This window comes from Pristiophorus japonicus, chromosome X, assembly GCF_044704955.1.
Source record: "Pristiophorus japonicus isolate sPriJap1 chromosome X, sPriJap1.hap1, whole genome shotgun sequence".
NCBI classification, from domain to species: Eukaryota; Metazoa; Chordata; class Chondrichthyes; family Pristiophoridae; genus Pristiophorus; species Pristiophorus japonicus.
The window spans coordinates 25416849-25439225 of NC_092010.1; the positions used below are offsets into that span (position 1 = coordinate 25416849).

Sequence of the window (22377 nt, forward strand, 5' to 3'; positions counted from 1 at the left end):
TAAGGACAAGGTTGACTCAGCTGTGATGCCGCCCCATGTAAAGTGTCCTGCTGGGATCTGATGTCTAGGCTCACATTTGGAGTGAGACACTGGAGGGCTGCTGGTATCGATGGAACAGTGCCCTAGTAAGAATCAGTCATTCAGAAGGGGTGAAAAATGAGAAAACATAGGGCAAAAGGGAGTTCTAAAATAGTGTTACAAAAAATTTTCAAAAGAAAGTCAAGCAAATTCACTGGTGTGTTCAATAGAAACATTATTGTGTGGGGGCAGAAGGAATGGACGTTTTTGATGTATCAAAAAAAGCTAAAGTCGGCTTTCCCCTACCAGATAGAGAATATATTTATGCAGTAAGTTAGCAAGATAGGTCACTGAATCAACAACAACTTGCATTTATATAGTACCTTTTAACGTAGAAAAATGTCCCAAGGTGCTTCGCCGAGTCAGAATCGCACATAAATGGTGGAGATGGGTGATATTATGAAGGTGGAGTAGGCGGTCTTTGTGATGGAGCGGATATGCGTTCGGAAGCTCAGCTCGACGTCAAATAGGACGCCAAGGTTGCAAACAGTCTCGTTCAGCCAGAGAGAATGGCCAGGGAGCGGTGATGGAATCAGTGGTGAGGGTACAGAGTTTGTGGTGGGGGGCAAAGGCGATGGCTTTGGTCTTCCCAATTTCAACTGAAAGAAATTGCAGCTCATCCACGACTTGATGTTGAAAACAAGAGGCAGTGGAGGGGTCCCGAGGGGTGGTGATGTTAGCAAATGGATCTTTGTACTTATATATTTATGTTATTCCACAAGATAATAGGGTCCAAAGGCATTTATTGGCTTTCATAGGAATTAAGCACACAATGATAACAATTACTACCAATAATCACACACACGCAATGATAACCATAACTAATAACAATTACGCATATACTCAGGGTCACACTTGCAGTACCATGTATCAGAGAATTCCCACGTTACAGTTCTCGAGCTCAAGCGAATCGGCTGATCAAGCCTCTTTGAACTCTCAAGTATCTATTGCAACAAATTCTTTATATATCTTTCTTTCACTGGCTCCATGAGAAACCGCATGGTTCTACATTTACTCATAATTAGCTGTATTAACTCCAATTTTAACAGAAATCACTGCCCACACTACATCATCATGTCCTTGGAGGGGTTAATCCCTCGGAGGACAGCCAAGATATTTACGAGGCTGGGACAAAGAAAGCTTGTAGATGAACGCTTATCAGCTAAAGTTTCTATCTGGTAAACAAAACAGGCTTTTCCACTGAACATTTCACTGGAAGTGAAACTGATATTTCCAGCCTTTGAACAGAAACTCACTTAAAAGCTAAAATTAATATAGAGAATGTTGAGCTTGGTGCCGTCAGCATACATGTGAAACCTGCTGTCATGTCTCCAGGTGAAGTTGTCGAGGGGCAGCATGTACATGAGGAAGCGGAGGAGGCCAAGGATAGATCCTTAGGGGACTCCAGAGGAAATGGCATGGGGAGAAGGAAAGAAGCCATCGCTTGAGATGCTCTGGCTATGTTTGGATTAGCAAGAGTGGAACCAGTTGCAGGCAGTCCCACTGAGCTGGTAAAAGGAGTGGTGTTGGAGGAGCATGGTGCGGTCAACATTGTCAAAGGCTATAGATAGGTCAAGAAGGATGGGGAGAGAAATGCACCACAAACACACTCTCCGAGGGTGTAATTTGTGACTTTGATTGGGGCCAAACAAATGAGTTTATGACTCATTTTTAGGTCCATCTGGTGCTGCTCCTGGCATGCTCTTCTACACAGAAGAAAGGCCTCTTGACAGCCTTGTTATTGCATTGATAATGCTTTAAAAATGAGCTGGATAATCTGGTTCGGAGGGGGATTGGAGGATATAGGGATAAGTATTGATTGAAATAATCAAATATGAAAACTGATGATGTGTGTGGGAGGCGCTGTCTGTGGAGCTGGATGTGTATTCTGGAGCTTTGCTTGATTATGTTTGGGGATGAGAGAGCATTAATACAGAAATGTCCCTGTACGTGATACAGTAGATTTAAAAAGGCACACTTAATAAAGCTCATTTAAATGGCTGGTGATTAGAATTAATTGACAAAGTATTATTGCAATGATACTTATAACAAGAATTAACGGTGCACAGTCAAAAAATATGTGCATATGGGGCATGGAGCTCACGAGATCTAGCTTCTCATTTGATTCCATATCCGATGATATGGCAGCTAATCAAACTCCATTTGAAAGGTGCAATGATGTGCTTTAGATTCAGCTCAGAAAAGTTGGCTTTCTCGAGGTTTTTCCAAGTGTCCCTGGTCACACAGCATCCGTCCCCAAAGTAACGCCATGCTGGCTGAATCACATGTTGAAAGAAGTGCAGCCATGTTGTTTTATCAGCGACCACATGTTCGATGAAGAAAAACGCACCACCCTACAGAAACAAAGAGTTTTTTGTGAACTATCCAAAGAAACCAAGCTGCACAGGAAGGGGAACCAATCAAATTAAAAGAATACCACAGACCAATCAGATTCCACAAAATGAGGCTTCAGTGAAAAACGGATTCAATGATTTTAATTAGTAAGTGGATCACCCGTGGCGTTGCTCAGTAAGTTGGATATTACACTGTCCTATGAGGATAGGAATGTTGCACCATTAAATGCAGAATGCATTACTCTGATAAATTGGAGCTGTGTACCTTTTAGGCGACAAAGGCTAATTGTTAAGTTTCCCAGTTACTAATTCATGTGCAAAGTAATAGGTTCCTTTGGACTCTTTACTGCGTACTCCCATAAGGATCAGGGGAAGTACCTCATCCCACTTGGTAGGATTATCGTTTAATTCTTTACGCAGAGCTAGTTTCAGCATACGGTTCATTCCCGCCGCAGTTCCCGACGACTGGGTTGTGAGCCATGTGCCATTTTCCCTCAATCCCAAGCAACTTTAGGGTGGACTGCTTCACTTGACCCATGAAGTGACTTCCCTGCTCTGACTCCACCACCCGAGGAAGACCCCACCTGGAGAATACCTCCCTAACTAAGGTCATGGCTGTCCATAATGCTGTGACCGTCTTACATGGGAAGGCTTCCAACCATTTACTAAAGTTGTCCACCAGGACCAGACAATGCCTGGTTAATCTTGGTGGTGGGCAGGGGCCCAATAAAATCTATTTGGATACACTGCCATGGCCCCTTGGACTGACGTGTGTACCCCATTGGGATTATTGACTGCACATATCAGACAGCTTTTACAACAGTCCTCCCTCAGGTGGGGCCACCAACCCACCACCTCTACCCGTTTCCTGGTTGTCTCTGGGCCGGGGTGTCCAGCCCCCAGTCCCCCATGAGCTAGCTGCATAAATTCCTCTCAGCACCCTTCAGGCACAATCCACCGAGCTCCTTTAAACAACATGCTTTCCCTGACTTCCACATCTGGCCCTGTAGGGCCCTTCCATAGGCTGGCCTGATTCCTTGTCCTTGAGGAATGTATTATTCTTGCTGTTAAAGCGTAGGTGTGTGCCTTTAAGGCTGCAAGCCGTAAATACTTTGTATTCTTGAAATCAATGCTCAGGTCAGTTAAAGGTAGGCTGGATTCAAGTGCTGGCAGGGGAAAGGTTTAAAATTCTAATGTCCAGCTCTATGCTCAGCTGGAAGCAGGTATGCTTGCTGAGAAGAGAATGGTCCACTTAAAAGTATTTCCCCCCTCTTCCTACACAGGCCTGGATTGCATTTGCATCCTTCTGGAACATCTATTTCATTTTCACCAATCTTAATAGATACATTTTGCAATGTTTTACTACACATAAAGCTGGTAACTGATTATTTTGTAAGTTAGTTAATCTTCCATTTTCATTTAACTGCGTGTTATTTAAAAAAAAATGCTGTTTACACTGCGTTCTCAACGACAGTGGCCGCTAGCTTTAATCATAGAATCACAGAAATTTACAGCACGGAAGGAGGCCATTTCGGCCCATCGTGTCTGTGCTGGCCGACAAAGAGCTATCCCGCCTAATCCCACTTTCCAGCTCTCGGTCCGTAACCCTGTAGGTTACAGCACTTCAGGTGCACATCCAAGTAGTTTTTAAATGTGGGGAGGGTTTCTGCCTCTACCACCCTTTCAGGCAGTGAGTTCCAGACCCCCACCACCCTTTGGGTGAAGAAATGTTTCCTCATCTCCCCTCTAATCCTTCTATCAATCACTTTAAATCTATGACCCCTGGTTGTTGATCCCTCTGCTAAAGGAAATAGGTCCTTCCTGTCCACTCTATCTAGGCCCCTCATAATTTTATACATCTCAATTAAATCTCCCCTTAGCCTCCTCTGTTCCAAGGAAAACAACCCCAGCCTGTCCAATCTATCCTCGTAGCTAAAGTTTTACAGTCCTGGCAACATCCTCATAAATTTCCTCTGTACCCTCTCCAGTGCAAGCACATCCTTCCTGTAATGTGGGGACCAGAACTGCACGCAGTACTCCAGCTGTAGCCTAACTAGTGTTTAATACAGTTCTAGTATAACTTCCTTGCTCTTGTATTCTATGGCTCGGCTAATAAAGGAAAGCATTCCATGTGCCTTTTTAACCAGCTTATCGACCTGTCCTGCTACCTTTGAGGATCTGTGGACATATACTCCAAGGTTCCTCTATTCCTCCACACCTGTCACGATCCTCCCATTTATTGGCCCCGATTTTCATGAGCTGCAAGGCCCGGCCATTTGCAGCCCAAAGGACCGCTGATGGCTGCCGAGAGACCGGGCGGTACTTTGCCTGAAAGATTCCTCAAAAAGAGGTAGCAGTACCACCCGGCGGCCTTACAAAGGTTTATGCCGTCAATCTGGGCGGCAACAGGCGGGAGCTCTCAATCTTGGCAGCAAATGAGCTTGCCGCTCAAGTGCCGCCGAGGATGGAGTCCAGTGAGGGTGGAAGACCTGAAAAGTAAAAAACATAACCCAAAAAAACCCCACCAGAAATGATTATGAGTAAGAAAACAGTGCTGGAGAAACTAATGGGACTGAAAGCCGATAAATCCTCAGGGCCTGATGATCTGCATCCCAGAATACTAAAAGAGGTAGCCATGGAAATAGTGGATGCATTGGTTGTCATCTTCCAAAATTCTATAGATTATGGAACAGTTCCTGCAGATTGGAGGGTGGCAAATGTAACCCCACTATTTAAAAAAGGAGGGAGAGAGAAAACGGGGAACGACAGACTGGTTAGCCTGACATCAGTAGTAGGGAAAATGTTAGAGTCTATTATAAAAGATGTGATACCGGCACACTTGGATAATATCAACGGGATTAAACAAAGTCAACACGGATTTATGAAAGGAAAATCATATTTGACAAACTTAGTTTTTGGTAGAATGGATGGGGGAGAACCGGTGGATGTAGTGTATTTGGATTTTTAGAAGGCCTTGGATAAAGTCCCACATAAGAGGTTAGTGTGTAAAATTAAAGCACATAGGATTGGGGGTAATATACTGGCATGGATTGAAAATTGGTTAACTGACAGGAAACAGAGAGTAGGAATAAATGGGTCTTTTTCGGGGTGGCGGGCAGTGATTATTGGGGTACCACAGGGATCAGTGCTGGGGCCCCAGCTATTCACAATATATATAAATGATTTGGATGAGGGAACCAATTGTAATATTTCCAAGTTTGCTGACGACACAAAACTAGGTCGTATTGTGAGTTGTGAGGAGGATGCAAAGACGCTGCAAGGTGATTTAGATAGGTTGAGTGAGTGGGCAAACACATGGTAGATGCAGTATAACGTGGATAAATGTGAAGTTATCCACTTTGGTGGGAAAAACATAAGGACAAAGTATTATTTAAATGGTGATGGCTTGGGAAATGTCGATGTACAGAGGGACCTGGGTGTCCTTGTACACCAGTCATTGAAAGCAAACATGTAGGTGCAGCAAGCAGTTAGGAAGGCAAATGGTATGTTGGCCTTCATTGCAAGAGGATTTGAGTACAGGAGCAAGGATGTCTTACTACAGTTATACAGGACCCTCGGTGAGACCACACCTGGAGTATTGTGTGCAGTTTTGGTCTCCTTTCCTAAGAAAGGATATACTTGCCATAGAGGGAGTGCAGCGAAGGTTCACCAGACTGATTCCTGGGATGGCAGGACTGTCATATGAGGAGAGATTGGGTCGACTAGGCCTGTATTCACTAGAGTTTAGAAGAATGAAAGGGGATCTCATTGAAACGTATAAAATTCTGACTGGGTTGGATAGACTGGATGCGGAGAGGATGTTTTCCCTGGCTGGGAAGTCTAGAACAAGGGGTCACAGTCTCAGGATACGGGGTAGGAAATTTAGGACCGAGATGAGGAGAAATATTTTCACTCAGAGGGTGGTGAACCTGTGGAATTCTCTACCACAGAAGGCTGTGGAGGCCAAGTCACTGAATATTTTTTAAGAGGGAGATAGATAGATTTCTAGACACAAAAGGCATCAGCGGGTATGGGGAAAAAGCGGGAATATGGTGTTGAGATAGAGGATCAGCCATGATCATATTGAATGGTGGTGCAGGCTCAAAGGGCAGAGTCTGCTCCTATTTTCTATGTTTCTATGGAACACCTTCAGGGGACCCCATCCAGATGAGTCGTTGTAAAATAAAATGAAAAAGATGTTCACTAACATTTTTTTGCAGGTTTTCATACCTACCGTTGGGTTTAGAACCGCCTCCATGCAGAGGTCCTTCCCCTTGCTAGCGCCGACTCCGGCCCGCACCAACCTGGCAGCTCGGTGGGCGGGAGGACATTTGCGCTACTTGGCCGTCAGATGGCGGTTCCCAGCGGTACTTCCCTCCCGCCCGCTTCAGCCCAAGAGGAAAATGGCAGCAAAAACTCGGCAACAGTGGGCGGTAAGGCCACCAATATCGGGGCCATTGTGTATTCCCTTGCCTTGTTGCTCCTCCCCAAATGCAATCCCTGACACTCTTCCAGATTGAACTCCATTTGCCACCTTTCTGCCCAACTGACCAGTTCATCGATATCTTCCGGCAGTCTGGAGCTTTCCTCCCCACTGTCAACCACACGGCCAATTTTTGGATCAGCTGCAATTTTCTTTTTCATGACCCCTACATTTAATTCCAAATCATTTATATATACTGCAAAAAGTAAGGGACCAAGTAGTGAGCCCTGTGGAACCCCACTGGATACAGCCTTCCAGTCACAAAAGCTCCCCTCAACCATTACCCTTTGCTTCCTGTCTCTGAGCCAATTTTGGATCCAATCTGCCACTCTCCCTTGGATCCCATGGGCTTTTAATTTTTTGATCAGTCTACCATGTAGGACCTTGTCAAAAGCCTTGCTAAAATCCATGTAAACTACATCAAACGCACTACCCTCATCGACCCTCCTTGTTACCTCCTCAAAGAACTCAATCAAGTTAGTCAGACACGACCTTCCCATAACAAATTCATGCTGACTGACCTTGATTAATCTGTCAATCAAGACCTTTCTGATTGAAGGTTTATGCTGTCCCTCAGAATTGATTCCAGTAATAGGTTAGACTAACTGGCCTGTAATTGCTCGGTTTATCCCTTCCTCCCTTTTTAAACAATGGTACAACATTAGCACTTCGTCAATCCTCTGGCGCAACTCTTGTAACCAGGGAGGATTGAAAAATGATGGTCAGAGCCTCCACAATTTCCTCCCTTGCTTCTTTTAATAGCCTTGGATATATTTCTTCTGATCCTGGCAATTTGTCTACTTTCAAAGATGCTAAACCCCTCAAAACTTCCTCTCTTACTATGTTTATCCCGTCCAATATTTCACTCTCTTCCTCCTGAACTTCAGTGTCGGCATTGGCCCCCTCTTTTGTGAAGACAGCCGCAAAATATTCATTTAGTACCTTACCCACATCCTCTGCCTCCACACATAGATCACCATTTTGGTCCTTAATAGGCCCTACTCTTCCCTTCGTAATCCTCCTGCTCTTTATGTGATTGTAAAACACCTTTGGGTTTTCTTTGATTTTACTTGCCAGTAGTATAGCACCTTCCTAAATAATTAAGTATATGTTAGTGCTGGATAAAATCATTCCCGGATGCACAGCAGTGATGCAAAGCTTGAAACAACAGTGTGTCTGTGATGGGGAGGAAGTAAGAGAGTGGGGAATTTCATATCTGAGAATTTCTGTTCGGAATTTTGTCTACGATACTGATCTTATCCAACAGTTCTGAAAATCTCTGCAAAAGTAAAGAATGTGTCTGGTTGTCGTGGGTGTTTTTTTCTTAAATTATATTTTTTATATTCGTTCCAGGGATGTGGGTGTCACTGGCAAGGCCAGCATTTATTGGCTATCCCTAATTGCCCCTTGAGAAGGTGGTGGTGAGCCGCCTTCTTGAACCGCTGCAGTCCGTGTGGTGAAGGTACTCTCACAGTGCTGTTAGGGAGGGAGTTCCAGGATTATGACCCAGCGACAATGAAGGAACGGTGATGTGTTTCCAAGTCAGGATGGTGTGTGACTTGGAGAGGAACTTGCAGGTGATGGTGTTCCCATGCGCCTGCTGCCCTTATCATAGAATCATAGAATGGTTACAGCACAGAAGGAGGCCATTTGGTTCGTGCTGGCTCTCTGCAAGAGCACTTCAGCTAGTCCCACTCTCTCGCACTTTCTCTGTAGCCCTGCAATTTTTTTTCCTTCAGGTATTTATCCAATTCCCTTTAAATGCACGATTGAATCTGTCTCCACCACTCTTTCGGGATGTGCATTCCAGATCATAACCACTCGCTGCGTAAAAAGGTTTTTCCTCATGTTGCCTTTGGGTCTTTTGCCAATCACCTTAAATCTGTGTCCTCTGGTTCTCGACCCTTCCACCAATGGGAACAGTTTCTCTCTCTATCTACTCTGTCCAGACCCCTCATGATTTTGAACAACTCAATCAAATCTCCTCTCAATCTTCTCTGCTCTAAGGAGAACAACCCCAGCTTCTCCAGACTATCCCACGTAACTGAAGTCCCTCATCCCTGGAACCGTGCTTGTAAATCTTTTCTGCACCCTCTCTAAGGCCTTCACATCCTTCCTAAAGTGCGGTGCCCAGAATTGGACACAATGCTCCAGTTGAGGCTGAACCAGTGTTTTATATTTTACTCTGTGCCTCTATTTATGAAGCCCAGGATCTCGTATGCTTTTTTAACCGCTTTCATAACCTGCCCTACCACCTTCAACAATTTGTGCACATATACCCCTAGGTCTCTGTGCACCCCCTTAACAATTGTACCATTTAGTTTATATTTCCGTTTTTCTCATTCTTTCTACCAAAATGCATCACTTCACACTTTTCTGTGTTAAATTTCATCAACCACATGTCTGCCCATTTCACCAGCCTGTCTATGTCCTCTTGAAGCCCTCTTCACTGTTCACATACTATATATTGTCCTTCTAGATGGTGGAGGTTGTGGCTTTGGGAGGTGAATGGATCCCTTGAGAATGGTTGCTGCATTGTTGACTAGGCCCAGTGACTTTTTAAAAGTAATGGATCCAGCACTTTACAGAAGCTGATGTGAGAGAATAAGCAGACATGTCATGTCATGTACTGTAAACAAGCTTGATGGGCATCCCACCCACCACCTTAAACATTCACTCCCTCCACCACCAAAACACCGTGGCTGCAGTGTGTACCATCTACAGGATGTACTGCAGCAACTCGCCAAGGCTTCTTCAACAGCACCTCCAAAAACTTCAACCTCTACCACCTAGAAGGCCAAGGACACCTCACCTCCAAGATCCCCTCCAAGTCACACACCATCCTGACTTGGAAATATAATGGCCGTTCCCTCATCGTCGCTGGGTCAAAATCCTGGAACTCCCTCCCTAACAGCACTGTGGGAGCACCTTCACCACACGGACTGCAGCGGTTCAAGAAGGCGGCTCACCACCACCTTCTCAAGGGCAATTAGGGACGTTAAAGGCATTGTATAACTACACGTTGTTGTTGTAGCAAAGTACAACAGATAAAATGCACAAATTGTATAGGCTGGAAGAGCTCCCTTGGCATTGGGTGATGCCCTATGTTGTAAAGACATGGCATGCACAATGTTTTATTCTGTTGCTCAGTTGAATGTATTTCCCTTCATAACCACCACGTCTAACTGCTCTTGCGAGGTCAGAGATTAGCTGCAGGTGAGAACATAGACTTACAATTTAAAAAGAAAAGATAAAGTAATAGGTACAGTCAGTTCTGGGTCACACACAGTCCGGATCCAGTGTCAATTAAAGAATTTTCAATTGCAATGGGGACTTTATACATTCCAAATGACTCCCCTTGTTTCCTTATACCTTTTTTAAATGTGACGTAGAAGCTGGAGTCACTTGAAGTGTGACCGAGGAGTAATGTGCATTTGCTTTACTGTTACTGGTAGATCTCCTGTGGTGTTGCTCACTGTGAGTCTGAAGTTACCTTGTTGGAAGGGGATAGGTGTTATTGAGAGAGGAGTGCACATCTCCAGTGAATGAATGGCATACAGGTATTACCGTACCGAATTCTACTGACCATAACTAATGCCACAGAAGATCTGTGAGTAATACATCAAAAACTGAATGGGGCAGAAATCTCGGCCTCCTGGGTCCGTACAGAGTGTGCACAATGTGCATACGGTGAAAACCGGCTTTTCTGATCTGTCAAGCTGGAGATTGCCAGATCATACGTGTCTCGGCAGCCAGGACATTTGCAAGGGCAAGATTGCGGTATTTACCCATCTCTTGCCCAGCAAATGTCTTGAAAACTCTTGCGCCTGATAAAAGCAAGCGCATAGCCTACTGTTACAGGCGTAAGAGTTTTAAAACACACTTACAACATAAAAAATAAAATTTTAAAAACATATTTTATATTTTAAAACCCTGCCTGCTACGTTAAATTTATTTTAAAGCATAATTAAAAAAAACTTTTTTTTTTTTAAATCGGAAAAATATATATTTTTAATAATATATAAAAACTTTAATTTAAATTAATGTTAAATATGTGGTGTATTTTTTTCTATTTTTTATTAATGTTTTGTGTGTTTGGGGGTGGTTTCTCATTTATAATAATGGGAACTCCAAATTACGGAGTCATAGTTAACATCTTCACCAAGGCATACGAAAGCATGGGCCTTACACTAAACATCCGTAAGACAAAGGTCCTTCACCAACCTGACCCCGCCACACAGCACTGCCACCCAGTCATCAAGATCCATGGCGCGGCCCTGGACAACGTGGACCACTTTCCATACCTCGGGAGCCTACTATCAGCAAGGGCAGACATCGACGACGAGATCCAACACCACCTCCAGTGTACCAGCACAGCCTTTGGTCACCTGAGGAAGAGAGCGTTCGAAGATCAGGCCCTCAAATCTGGCACCAAGCTTGTGGTCTACAGGGCTGTAGTAATACCCGTCCTCTTGTATAGCTCAGAGACGTGGACCATATACAGTAGACACTTCAAATCGCTGGAGAAATACCACCAACGATGTCTTCGCAAGATCCTGCAAATCCCCTGGGAGGACAGACGCACCAACATCAGTGTTCTCGATCAGGCCAACGTCCCCAGCATCGAAGCACTGACCACACTCGACCAGCTCCGTTGGGCAGGCCACATTGTTCGCATGCCTGATAGAAGACTCCAAAAGCAAGCGCTCTACTCGGAACTCCTACACGGCAAGCGAGCCCCAGTTGGGCAGAGGAAACGTTTCAAGGACACCCTCAAAGCCTCCTTGATAAAATGCAACATCCCCACCGACACCTGGGAGTCCCTGGCCAAAGACCGGCCTAAGTGGAGGAAGAGCATCCGGGAGGGTGCTGAGCACCTCGAGTCTCGTCGCCGAGAGCGTGCAGAAAGCAAGCGCAGGCAGCGGAAGGAGCGTGCGGCAAACCTGTCCCACCCACCCTTTCCCTCAACCACTGTCTGTCCCACCTGCGACAGAGACTGTAATTCCCGTATTGGGCTGTTCAGCCACCTGAGAACTCACTTTAGAGTGGAAGCAAGTCTTCCTTGATTTCGAGAGACTGCCTATGATGATGAATGAGAACATACTTTACCTGATTGGCTGCCCAGAGCCGTGTGACTGCAGTCCTGACGTGCACGCGCTGCAACGCGCGGTCGGTGGAGGCCTCAGGACCGGGAACTCGCGTGGGTGCAGCAGCTTCAAGTAAGTGCGCTTCTTTTTAAAGTTTTTTTTACCTGATCGCCTGCGGGAAGCGGCCGACCGGGATTTCTGGGCCTACATGTCAGTAGGTGCAGAGGCCATATTTAGTTGACGCTTTTAAGTTTGTTCGAATGTTTGGATTGCAAAGCAGCAGACTGAAACTGCTAATTTTGCCAATGTTCCCTGTAAGCTGTGCTTTTTTCTGAGCAGCCTGTTTCTTTTAGTGCACGGTCCTTGGAAATCCACGGTCTGTTTTTTGGAAAATGCTGGAGTCCATTATTAAGGAAGCAGTAGCAGGACATTTAGAAAATCATAATACAATCAAGCAGAGTCAGCATGGTTTTATGAAAGGGAAATCATGTTTGACAAATTTGCTGGAGTTCTTTGAGGATGTAACAAGCAGGGTGGATAAGGGGGAACCAGTGGATGTGGTGTATTTGGATTTCCAGAAGGCATTCGATAAGATGCCACATAAAAGGTTACTGCACAAGATAAAAGTTCACGGGGTTGGGGGCAATATATTAGCATGGATAGAAGATGGATAACTAATAGAAAACAGAGAGTCGGGATAAATGGGTAATTTTCAGGTTGGCAAACAGTGACTAGTGGGGTGCCACAGGGATCAGTGCTGGGGCCTCAACTATTTACAATCTATTAATGACTAGGATGAAGGGACTTGGTGTAATGTAGCCAAATTTGCTGATGATACAAAGATACGTCGGAAAGAAAGTTGTGATACAGAATCTGCAAAGGGATATCGATAGCTGAAGTGAGTGGGCAAAAATTTGGCGGATGGAGTATAATTTGGGAAAATGTGAGGTTACCCACTTTGGTAGGAAGAATAAAAAAGCAAATTATTTAAATGGAGAGAGACTACAAAATGCTGCGGTACAGAGGGATCTGGGGGTCCTTGTACATGACACACAAAAAGTTAGTATGCAGGTACAGCAAGTAATTAGGAAGGCAAATGAAATGTTGGTCTTTATTGCAAGGGGGATGGAGTATAAAAATAGGTAAGTCTTGTTACAACTGTACAGGGCATTGGTGAGGCCACACCTGGAGTACTGCGTACAGTTTTGGTCTCATTATTTAAGGAGGGATATAGTTGCATTGGAGGCTGTTCAGAAAAGGTTCACTAGGTTGATTCCTGAGATGAAGGGGTTGACTTATGAGGAATGGTTGAGTAGGTTGGGCCTATACTCAATGGAGTTTAGAAGAATGAGAGTTGATCTTATTGAAATGTATAAGATTCTGAGGGGGCTTGACAGAGTAGATGGAGAGAGGATGTTTCCCCTCGTGGGGGAATCTAGAACTGTAGGGGGCATAGTTTCAGAATAAGGGGTCGCCCATTTAAAAAGGAAATGAGGAGTAATTTCTTCTCACAGGTGGGTCGTGAATCTGTGGAATTCTCTGCTCCAGAGAGCTGTGGAGGCTGGGTCATTGAATATATTTAAGGTGGAGATAGACAGATTTTTGAGCGATAAGGGAGTCGAGGGTTATGGGGAACGGGCAGGGAAGTGGAGCTGAGTCCATGATCAGATCAGCCATGATCTTATTGAATGACGGAGCAGGCTTGAGGGGCCAAATGGCCTACTCCTGCTCTTATTTCTTATGTCCTTTGTAAATACCGCGCATGCGCAGAAATTTAAATGGGGAAGCCGGTGAATGGCCTGCACGGGACTTTTCCCATTGTTGCGTGGCTGCGCAACTTAAAGGGAACGTTGCATCTTGCTGCCAGGTATCATGATTACAATGGAAATAAAAATAGAGTGGGTTCTATTAATGAACAGCTGATCTGCAACTCCAGTTTTACGCTCGGGCAGTAAGTTGAAAATCTACCTCATTCTCTATCTAAATGCAACAACATGTCTGTTCACAAAGGATGATTTGAGTTAAATCATGGCGCAGAGTGGCAACCTATGATGGCAAAAATTACCATGAAGCATGGTGGGAGTGTTGCAAAAGGTATGGAGTGCCAAGATTTTATGCTGCTGCAAGTTTCAACAACTGAGTCTACCAAAGGTTGTACTACAGGTACGACGTCTCGAATCCGGCTGTCCGAAAATCGGAATTTTCCGAAAACCGGACATTTTTGAGGCGGCCAAGATGGCTACATCAGGCGGCGAGGGATGAAAACACCGGTAAAAATCGCAGCGCGGGGGGGGGCCGCGATCGGCGAGGAGCGGAGGGAATCGGCGGGCGGCAAGGAGCGCCAACAGCGAGGGCCAAAATCCGGAAATATCTGAAAACCAGCACGGTCTCGGTCCCGAGGTTGCTGGATTTCAGACGTTGTATCTGTATCAATAGCCAGTGTACTTGGTAGATTCAGAATGAACAAAAGCTGAATAGGTTCTGATAAAAAGAAAAACTGAAAATCTGAAAAAAAAACATTAAATGAAATAATTATACAGCATGGCCAATTCGCCTCCAAAAGAGGATTGGCATTTTGGGTTTGATCCCAAAAGAGCTTCAAATATGTAAAATTGACCATTCATATTTCAATTGAATAACTATTTGGCTCACATTATTTACAGCAGCAAATGGATGTTAGGCTTGTGCCACATTATATAAAAGTAGGCCTCAGTGTTTTCTTCTGAGCAATTGCACACCAAATTACACAACCAAATTAAAAGATTTGCATTTACATACCGTCTTTTATGACGACCGGACATCTCAAAAGCGCTTTACAGCTTTAATTTTGACCAGGACACCAGGGATAACTCCCCTGCTCTTCTTCACAATATTGCCATGGGCTCTTTTACTTTCACTTGAGAGGGCAGACAGGGCCTTAGTTTAACGTCTCATCCGAAAGATGGCACCGCTGACAGTGCAGCGCTCCCTCAGCACTGCACTGGGAGTGTCAGCCTAGATTTTTGTGCTTGAACCCACAACCTTCTGACTCAGAGGCGAGTGTACTGAGCCACAGCTGACACTAAAGCAGTCGAAAACTAGAAACGGCTGCTGGGTCGTCCGTTGAATAGCCATTCAAGACCTAGCTTGCATCCAATTTCGTTTTGATCTCTCGTAATGTTTTTGACTCTAGGTCCCTGGCTGGCTGATAATTCCAAACAGGATCATACTTTGAGAAAAACATCTCTTTTCAAATGTATTTCTCGCGAATGTAAATGTCAGGACTTTATGTAAATACAATTCCAGGATACATTCTGTACCAAATGCATGTATCCAGGAATAAACTCTCCGGGGATTGGCAGTAACAATTGGTATTGCACTTTTCATAGCACAAAGGGCGGCGGAGAGTGCTAATCTTGCTTTTCTTACCGGTCTCAGCACTCGAAGAGCCTCCTTCACCACCATGTCGATGTCCTGAACCGTGCACAGGACCAAGGTGCAAACCACGGCATCCACCGAGCCACTGGCCACTTGGCTTAGATCCTCGCCACTGGCCACAATAAACCTAGCGATTTTCACATGCTCGTTCTGGGCTATGCTCTTTTTCAAGAAGCGCTCGAAATTGGGGTTCGGATCGGTGCAAATGACTTTGCAGCCCCAGGGGTAGTACTGAAAGTTGGCTCCTGAGCCACAGCCCACTTCCAAGATGCTGAGTCCGGAAGAGCTGGCGAAGTCTGGCAGTTTGTCGAAGAGTTCCTTCTTAATTTTGCCCAACTTGTCGTTGATAGCTGACGTGATTTTGACCATCAAATACGGGAAAAAACGTTTGTACAGAGGATCCCATATCCCGATGTAGCTCAGAATGGTCACTGGCAGAACAAGGATCTCGACTACGGACTGCAGCACAAACCTGATCAACGCCATTTTTCCGAGAAGTAAGATTGGAACAGTGGTGTGTGTTCCCAACTCTCCACTGGGCGGAGAACAAGCTCAGTGAGCCAGTGCTGCATTTCAGGAACTGAAACCTCAGACGCTGCTAATTGGTTTAAAATTGCAAAAAAAAAGGTAATTGAATAGTTACATTCTGATAGATTTAGATGAGGAAAGACGGGAGGAGGCTCAAGTGGAGCATAAACGCTGGTATAGACTGGTTGGGCCAAATGGCCTGTTTCTGTGCCGTATATCTGATGTTTCGAAAAATGAGGCTGGAAAATACAAAATCACAAGATTAACTCTCTAATTTAAAAGATGAAAATATGAGATGCAAGTATATTATGGGTTCTATTAAATTTTGCTTCTGGGTTGTGGCCAGAGCTGGAGAACTGGGGGTAAGGGTCTGGGACAGTCTACCCCTGTTCATTAATTCTATTTTGAAATCTCCAGTATTTTGATTTCGGCACTATAAATAAAACAACACAGGTGTTTTGTGCTGGGGGGAGGGGAGGGAAATCAAATTACAGGTTGTACCTCTCCAGTCCGGGACTCTCTAGTCCGGAAACATCCCTGGTCCGGCACCAATCCCGGCGCGTGGGTGGCGTCCACCGAGGCAACATACAATTTACCGGCCTCCTCCTCGGAACACATCCTGTGCTCCGACATGCGCTCTGAGGCCCCCCGCCCCACCAGACTGGTGGCGGGCGCGCATGCACGCTCTGAAGGCTGCAGCGCCGGGCCGAGCCGACATCCTCCCCTCCCCGGTCTCGGGGAGGCTGCTGTGTGTGGGTGTCTCGGCGCGAGGAGGCCACCACCAGCTAGGCTCTGCACGTGGCCCACACACGGATGGTGCCAGGAGCAGGATCGTGGGCAAGGATCGGCGTCTCTCTCCCCCACTTTATCCTCCACTCCATCCCCGATCGCCAGTCCATCTCCGATCCCCAGCAGGCCTCCGCACAGCACATGCATTCCACTCCCGTGCTTCGGAAAATTCTCTGGTCCGGCACTGGTCAGGTCCCAAGGATGCTGGACTAGAGAGGTACAACTGTAACAGATAATTCGAATAAAGCGACTTTGAATAAAGAATAGAATGTAAACTGAATGGACAGAAATCCCGGCCTCCCGGATCCATACGGAGCTTGTACGGACCCGGGAAGGCATCACAAAAGCCAGTTTTCGGCGCACAATGCGCATGCACTGAAAACCGGCTTTTCCGATCTGTCAAGCTGGGGCTTGACAGATCCTCCGTATCTCGGCAGCCAGGACAGCAAGGGCAAGATTGTGGCATATCTTGCCCAGCAGATGTCCTGAAAACTCTTGCGCCTGATAAAAGCAGGTGCATAACCTACTTTTACAGGCGTAAGAGTTTTAAAACACACTTAAAACAAAAAAAATACGATTTAAAAAACACATTTTATTTTTAAAAACCTTCCCCACTACGTTAAATTTATTATAAAGCATAATTTAAAAAACTTTTTTAAAAATTGGAAAAATATATATTTTTAATAATACATAAATAACTTTAATTTAAATTAATGTTAAATATGTTGCGTATTTTTTTATTAGTGTTTTGTGTGTTTTGGGAGGGGGTTCTCATTCATAATAATGGTAAGTCCAACTTACGGAGTTCCCATTTTTATGAATGAGAACATACTTTACCTGATTGGCTGCCCAGAGCCATGTGACTGCAGCTCCAGCCCTGCGCATGTCCCGACGTGCACGCACTGCGACGCAGCCAGTGGAGGCCTTGGGACCGGGAACTCGTGTGGGCGCAGCAGCTTCAGGTAAGTGCGCTTCTTTTTCAGGTTTTTTACCCGATCGCCCGCGGGAAGCAGCCGACCGGGATTTCTGGGCCAATATTTTTAACAATGTGAACTTGAGCTACCAGCTGCAGGGCTGGGCACTGAGATCACATGTGCAAAGGCCTGAAAGGCTGAGCATATGTCCTGCAGAAAACACTTTCATTCTCCTATACCAAAACCAGGTGCTTGACCTTGCCTGTTTTGCAGCTCTTGCATTTTTTAAGCGCACAAGCATCTTTCTTGCCCACTTTCTTTCACTATCTGGTTAGGGGGAGCAGAAATACTCTTGGCTCCATAAAAATACCCAGGCCCGCTGCTGGCCTGTGCTTGTGCCCCCAGCCTGACCTGTCGGCCGACTCAGCATTGGAGCTGGAGGATTTCCTGCCCATTTGGCGCCCGCTCCTCGCCATCTGCATTCGAAGAAGGCCAGATCCTGAAAATGGTTCAGTGCTGGCATCGGGCAGGCAGTGCGACTGCTCTGCCAACTTTATTACCGTTTTGGGAAAAGTTTAAAATTCCCACCTCATGCAGCAGTACATCCACTTTGCCAACCATCAAATAGGGGTTCGGGGAGGCACCACCTGCCCACAGTCTCTACTTCATGCCTCTATGTTCAGTTATCTGTCCTTTTGCTCTCGGCCATCAATTCTTCCCACCCCTCCCCTGTGCAGCCTTTGCAAGGACTGAAAACTTATCAAAATATGTTTTGCATCTTAAAAAGGCTACAACATATTTTCCTCCCCATAGTCCACAGATCCCTGAAAGTAGCAGGCCAGGTGGATAAGGTGGTTAAGAAGACATACAGAATGCTTGCCTTTATTGGCCGAGGCATAGAATAGAAGAGCAGGGAGGTTATGCTTAAATTGTATAATACTTTGGTTAGGCCACAGCTGGAGTATTGCGTGCAGTTCTGGTCACTGTATTATAGGAAGGACGTGATTGCACTAGAGAGGGTGCAGAGGAGATTTACTAGGATGCTGCCTGGAATGGAGAATCTTAGTTGTGAGGACAGATTGGATAGGCTGGGTTTGTTCTCATTGGAACAGAGGAGGTTGAGAGGAGACCTCATTGAGGTGTACAAAATGTTGAGGTGCCTAGACATAGTGGATAGTAAGGGCCTATTTCCATTGGTATGGGGGTCTATTACTAGGGGACATCGTTTTAAGGTGGGTGGTGGAAGATTTAGAGGGGATTTGAGGGAGGCTTCTTTACGCAGAGGGTTGTGGGTATCTGGAACTTGCTGCCTGGAAGAGTGGTGGATGCAGAAACATTCACCACTTTTAAGAGATGGTTGGATGGGCACTTAAAGTGCCGTAACCTGCAGGGTTACAGACCTAGAGCTGGTAATTGAGATTAGACTAGATGACCTTTCGTTGGCCAACGCAGTATTAATGGTAAGTACTGTAAGGAATTGAATACGACCAAGGTGATCTCCTGGACGAGTTTCGATTGCCTGGATGGGTCGGAGAGGAATTTTCCCAGATTTTTTTCTCCCTAAATTGGCCCGGGTTTTTATCTGGTTTTTGCCTCTCCCAGGAGATCACATGGCTCCGGTTGGGGTAGAGTGTAGAATTTTCAGTATAAGGGGTGTTGCAGTTGTGTGAGGCGGACTGGTTGGGCTGGGTGCTCTTTGCCTTTCTGTCATTGTTCATGGGTTTATATGTAACCTTCAGGTCTACTGACCGAGGGCCGCGTGGCTCTTTGTCGGCTGGCGTGGACACGATGGGCCGGAATGGCCTCCTTCCGGATATAAAAAGGGTCAGAGGGTCTAGTAAGAAGGAGGAACTGAGGGAAATCCTTATTAGTCGGGAAATTGTGTTGGGGAAACTGATGGGATTGAAGGCCGATAAATCCCCAAGGCCTGATGGACTGCATCCCAGGGTACTTAAGGAGGTGGCCTTGGAAATAGCGGATGCATTGACAGTCATTTTCCAACATTCCATTGACTCTGGATCAGTTCCGATGGAGTGGCGGGTAGCCAATGTAACCCCACTTTTTAAAAAAGGAGGGAGAGAGAAAACAGGGAATTATAGACCGGTCAGCCTGACATCGGTAGTGGGTAAAATGATGGAATCAGTTATGAAGGATGTCATAGCAGCGCATTTGGAAAGAGGTGACATGATAGGTCCAAATCGGCATGGATTTGTGAAAGGGAAATCATGCTTGACAAATCTTCTGGAATTTTTTGATGATGTTTCCAGTAGAGTGGACAAGGGAGAACCAGTTGATGTGGTGTATTTGGACTTTCAGAAGGCTTTCGACAAGGTCCCACACAAGAGATTAATGTGCAAAGTTAAAGCACATGGGAAAGGGGGTAGTATGCTGACGTGGATTGAGAACTGGTTGTCAGATAGGAAGCAAAGAGTAGGAGTAAGTGGGTACTTTTCAGAATGGCAGGCAGTGACTAGTGGGGTACCGCAAGGCTCTGTGCTGGGGCCCCAGCTGTTTACATTGCACATTAATGATTTAGACGAGGGGATTAAATGTAGTATCTCCAAATTTGCGGATGACATTAAGTTGGTGGCAGTGTGAGCTGCGAGGAGGATGCTATGAGGCTGCAGAGTGCCTTGGATAGGTTAGGTGAGTGGGCAAATGCATGGCAGATGAAGTATAATGTGGATAAATGTGAGGTTATCCACTTTGGTGGTTAAAAACAGAGAGACAGACTATTATCTGAATGGTGACAGATTAGGAAAAGGGGAAGTGCAACGAGACCTGGGTGTCATGGTACAACAGTCATTGAAGGTTGGCATGCAGGTACAGCAGGCGGTTAAGAAAGCAAATGGCATGTTGGCCTTCATAGCGAGGGGATTTGAGTACAGGGGCAGGGAGGTGTTACTACAGTTGTACAGGGCCTTGGTGAGGCCACACCTGGAGTATTGTATACAGTTTTGGTCTCCTAACTTGAGGAAGGACATTCTTGCTATTGAGGGAGTGCAGCGAAGGTTCACCAGACTGATTCCCGGGATGGCGGGACTGACATATCAAGAAAGACTGGATCAACTGGGCTTGTATTCACTGGAGTTCAGACGAATGAGAGGGGATCTCATAGAAACGTTTAAAATTCTGACGGGTTTAGACAGGGTAGATGCAGGAAGAATGTTCCCAATGTTGGGGAAGTCCAGAACCAGGGGTCACAGCCTAAGGATAAGGGGTAAGCCATTTAGGACCGAGATGAGGAGAAACTTCTTCACCCAGAGAGTGGTGAACCTGTGGAATTCTTCACCACAGAAAGTTGTTGAGGCCAATTCACTAAATATATTCAAAAAGGACTTAGATGTAGTCCTTACTACTCGGGGGATCAAGGGGTATGGCGAGAAAGCAGGAATGGGGTACTGAAGTTGCATGTTCAGCCATGAACTCATTGAATGGCGGTGCAGGCTCGAAGGGCCGAAGGGCTGACTACTGCACCTATTTTCTATGTTTCTATGTTTCTGTGCTGTAAATTTCTATGTTTCTAGTGGTCACCTACTTTGAGGTGGCTACATCCCATTTCACGTTGAGGTGCAACCTTTTAAGGGTTGCATGCCATGATATTCTGTGGGGCACCCTTCATCTTGTCAACAATGTTGTGCGTAAGCTTTTCAGGGAACACTTTGATAATGATATTCATGAGTTGATCTTGCAGCATTCGGTGAGGTTAGATTGTCAATTGGCACACAATGCAGATCTTGCACAGTGGTACCGGTGGATTTTTAACTGAATTTTCCCTGTAAAGAGAAAGGGAGCTAAATAAGTGAGAGGTATATAGAGTGGCAGACATAATGAAACAAACGAGAAAGAAATATGGAGAGAAAGATAGAAACTGTATGTAAGACATGCAGAACATAAGAAATAGGAGCAGGAGTAGGCCATTTGGCCCTTCGAGAAAGGAGGAGGCAGAATCAAAAGGAGACTTTCAGAAAGGTAGAGCATGAAAGAGGATCAGAGACAACAATAGCTTGGATGCATATAGCGCCTTTAACATAGAAACATAGAAAATAGGTGCACGAGTAGGCCATTCGGCCCTTCGAGCCTGCACCGCCATTCAATAAGATCATGGCTGATCATTCACCTCAATACCCCTTTCCTGCTTTCTCTCCATACCCCTTAATCCCTTTAACCGTAAGGGCCATATCTAACTCCCTCTTGAATATATCCAATGAACTGGCATCAACAACTTTCTGTGGTAGAGAATTCCACAGGTTAACAACTCTCTGAGTGAAGAAGTTTCTCCTCATCTCGGTCCTAAATGGCTTACCCCTTATCCTTAGACTGTGTCCCCTGGTTCTGGACTTCCTCAACATCGGGAACATTCTTCCTGCCTCTAACCTGTCCAATCCCGTCAGAATTTTATATGTTTCTATGAGATCCCCTCTCATCCTTCTAAATGTAATAAAACATCCCAAGGCAGTTCACAGGAATGTTATCAGACAAAATTTGACACCGAGCCACATATGGAAATATGAGAACAGGTCGAATCATACAGCATCGAAGGGGGCTATTTGGCCCATCGTGCCTGTGCCGGCTCTTTGGTAGAGCTATCCAATTAGTCCCACTCCCCTGCCCTTTCCCCAAAGCCCTGCAATGTTTTCCTTTTCAAGTGTATATCCAGTTCCCTTTTGAAAGTTGCTATTGAATCTGCTTCCACCACCCTTTCAGGCAGTGATTTCCGGATCAGA

At 45.5% G+C, this 22377-nt stretch overlaps 1 protein-coding gene across 1 annotated transcript; it reads right to left on the reverse strand.

Annotated features, from left to right (window-relative positions):
* Nucleotides 1-810: 810 nt before the first annotated feature.
* LOC139240838 (thiol S-methyltransferase TMT1A-like) lies at nt 811-15905 on the reverse strand. Its single transcript, XM_070869320.1, has 2 exons — nt 15411-15905; nt 811-2432 (listed from the first exon to the last, which is right to left on the reverse strand). Exons 1-2 carry the CDS (start codon nt 15903-15905, stop codon nt 2196-2198), a joined length of 732 nt encoding a protein of 243 aa, XP_070725421.1. The 3' UTR covers nt 811-2195.
* Nucleotides 15906-22377: the final 6472 nt, after the last annotated feature.

Bases quoted from the DNA above. Each gene is read 5' to 3' on its own strand.
- LOC139240838 (XM_070869320.1), bottom strand. From the start codon at position 15,905: ATGGCGTTGATCAGGTTTGTGCTGCAGTCCGTAGTCGAGATCCTTGTT. The intron at 2,433-15,410 runs GTAAGAAAAGCA...TTGTTTCTGTAG, and splicing joins CTCTTCGAGTGCTGAGACCG to GGTGGTGCGTTTTTCTTCAT.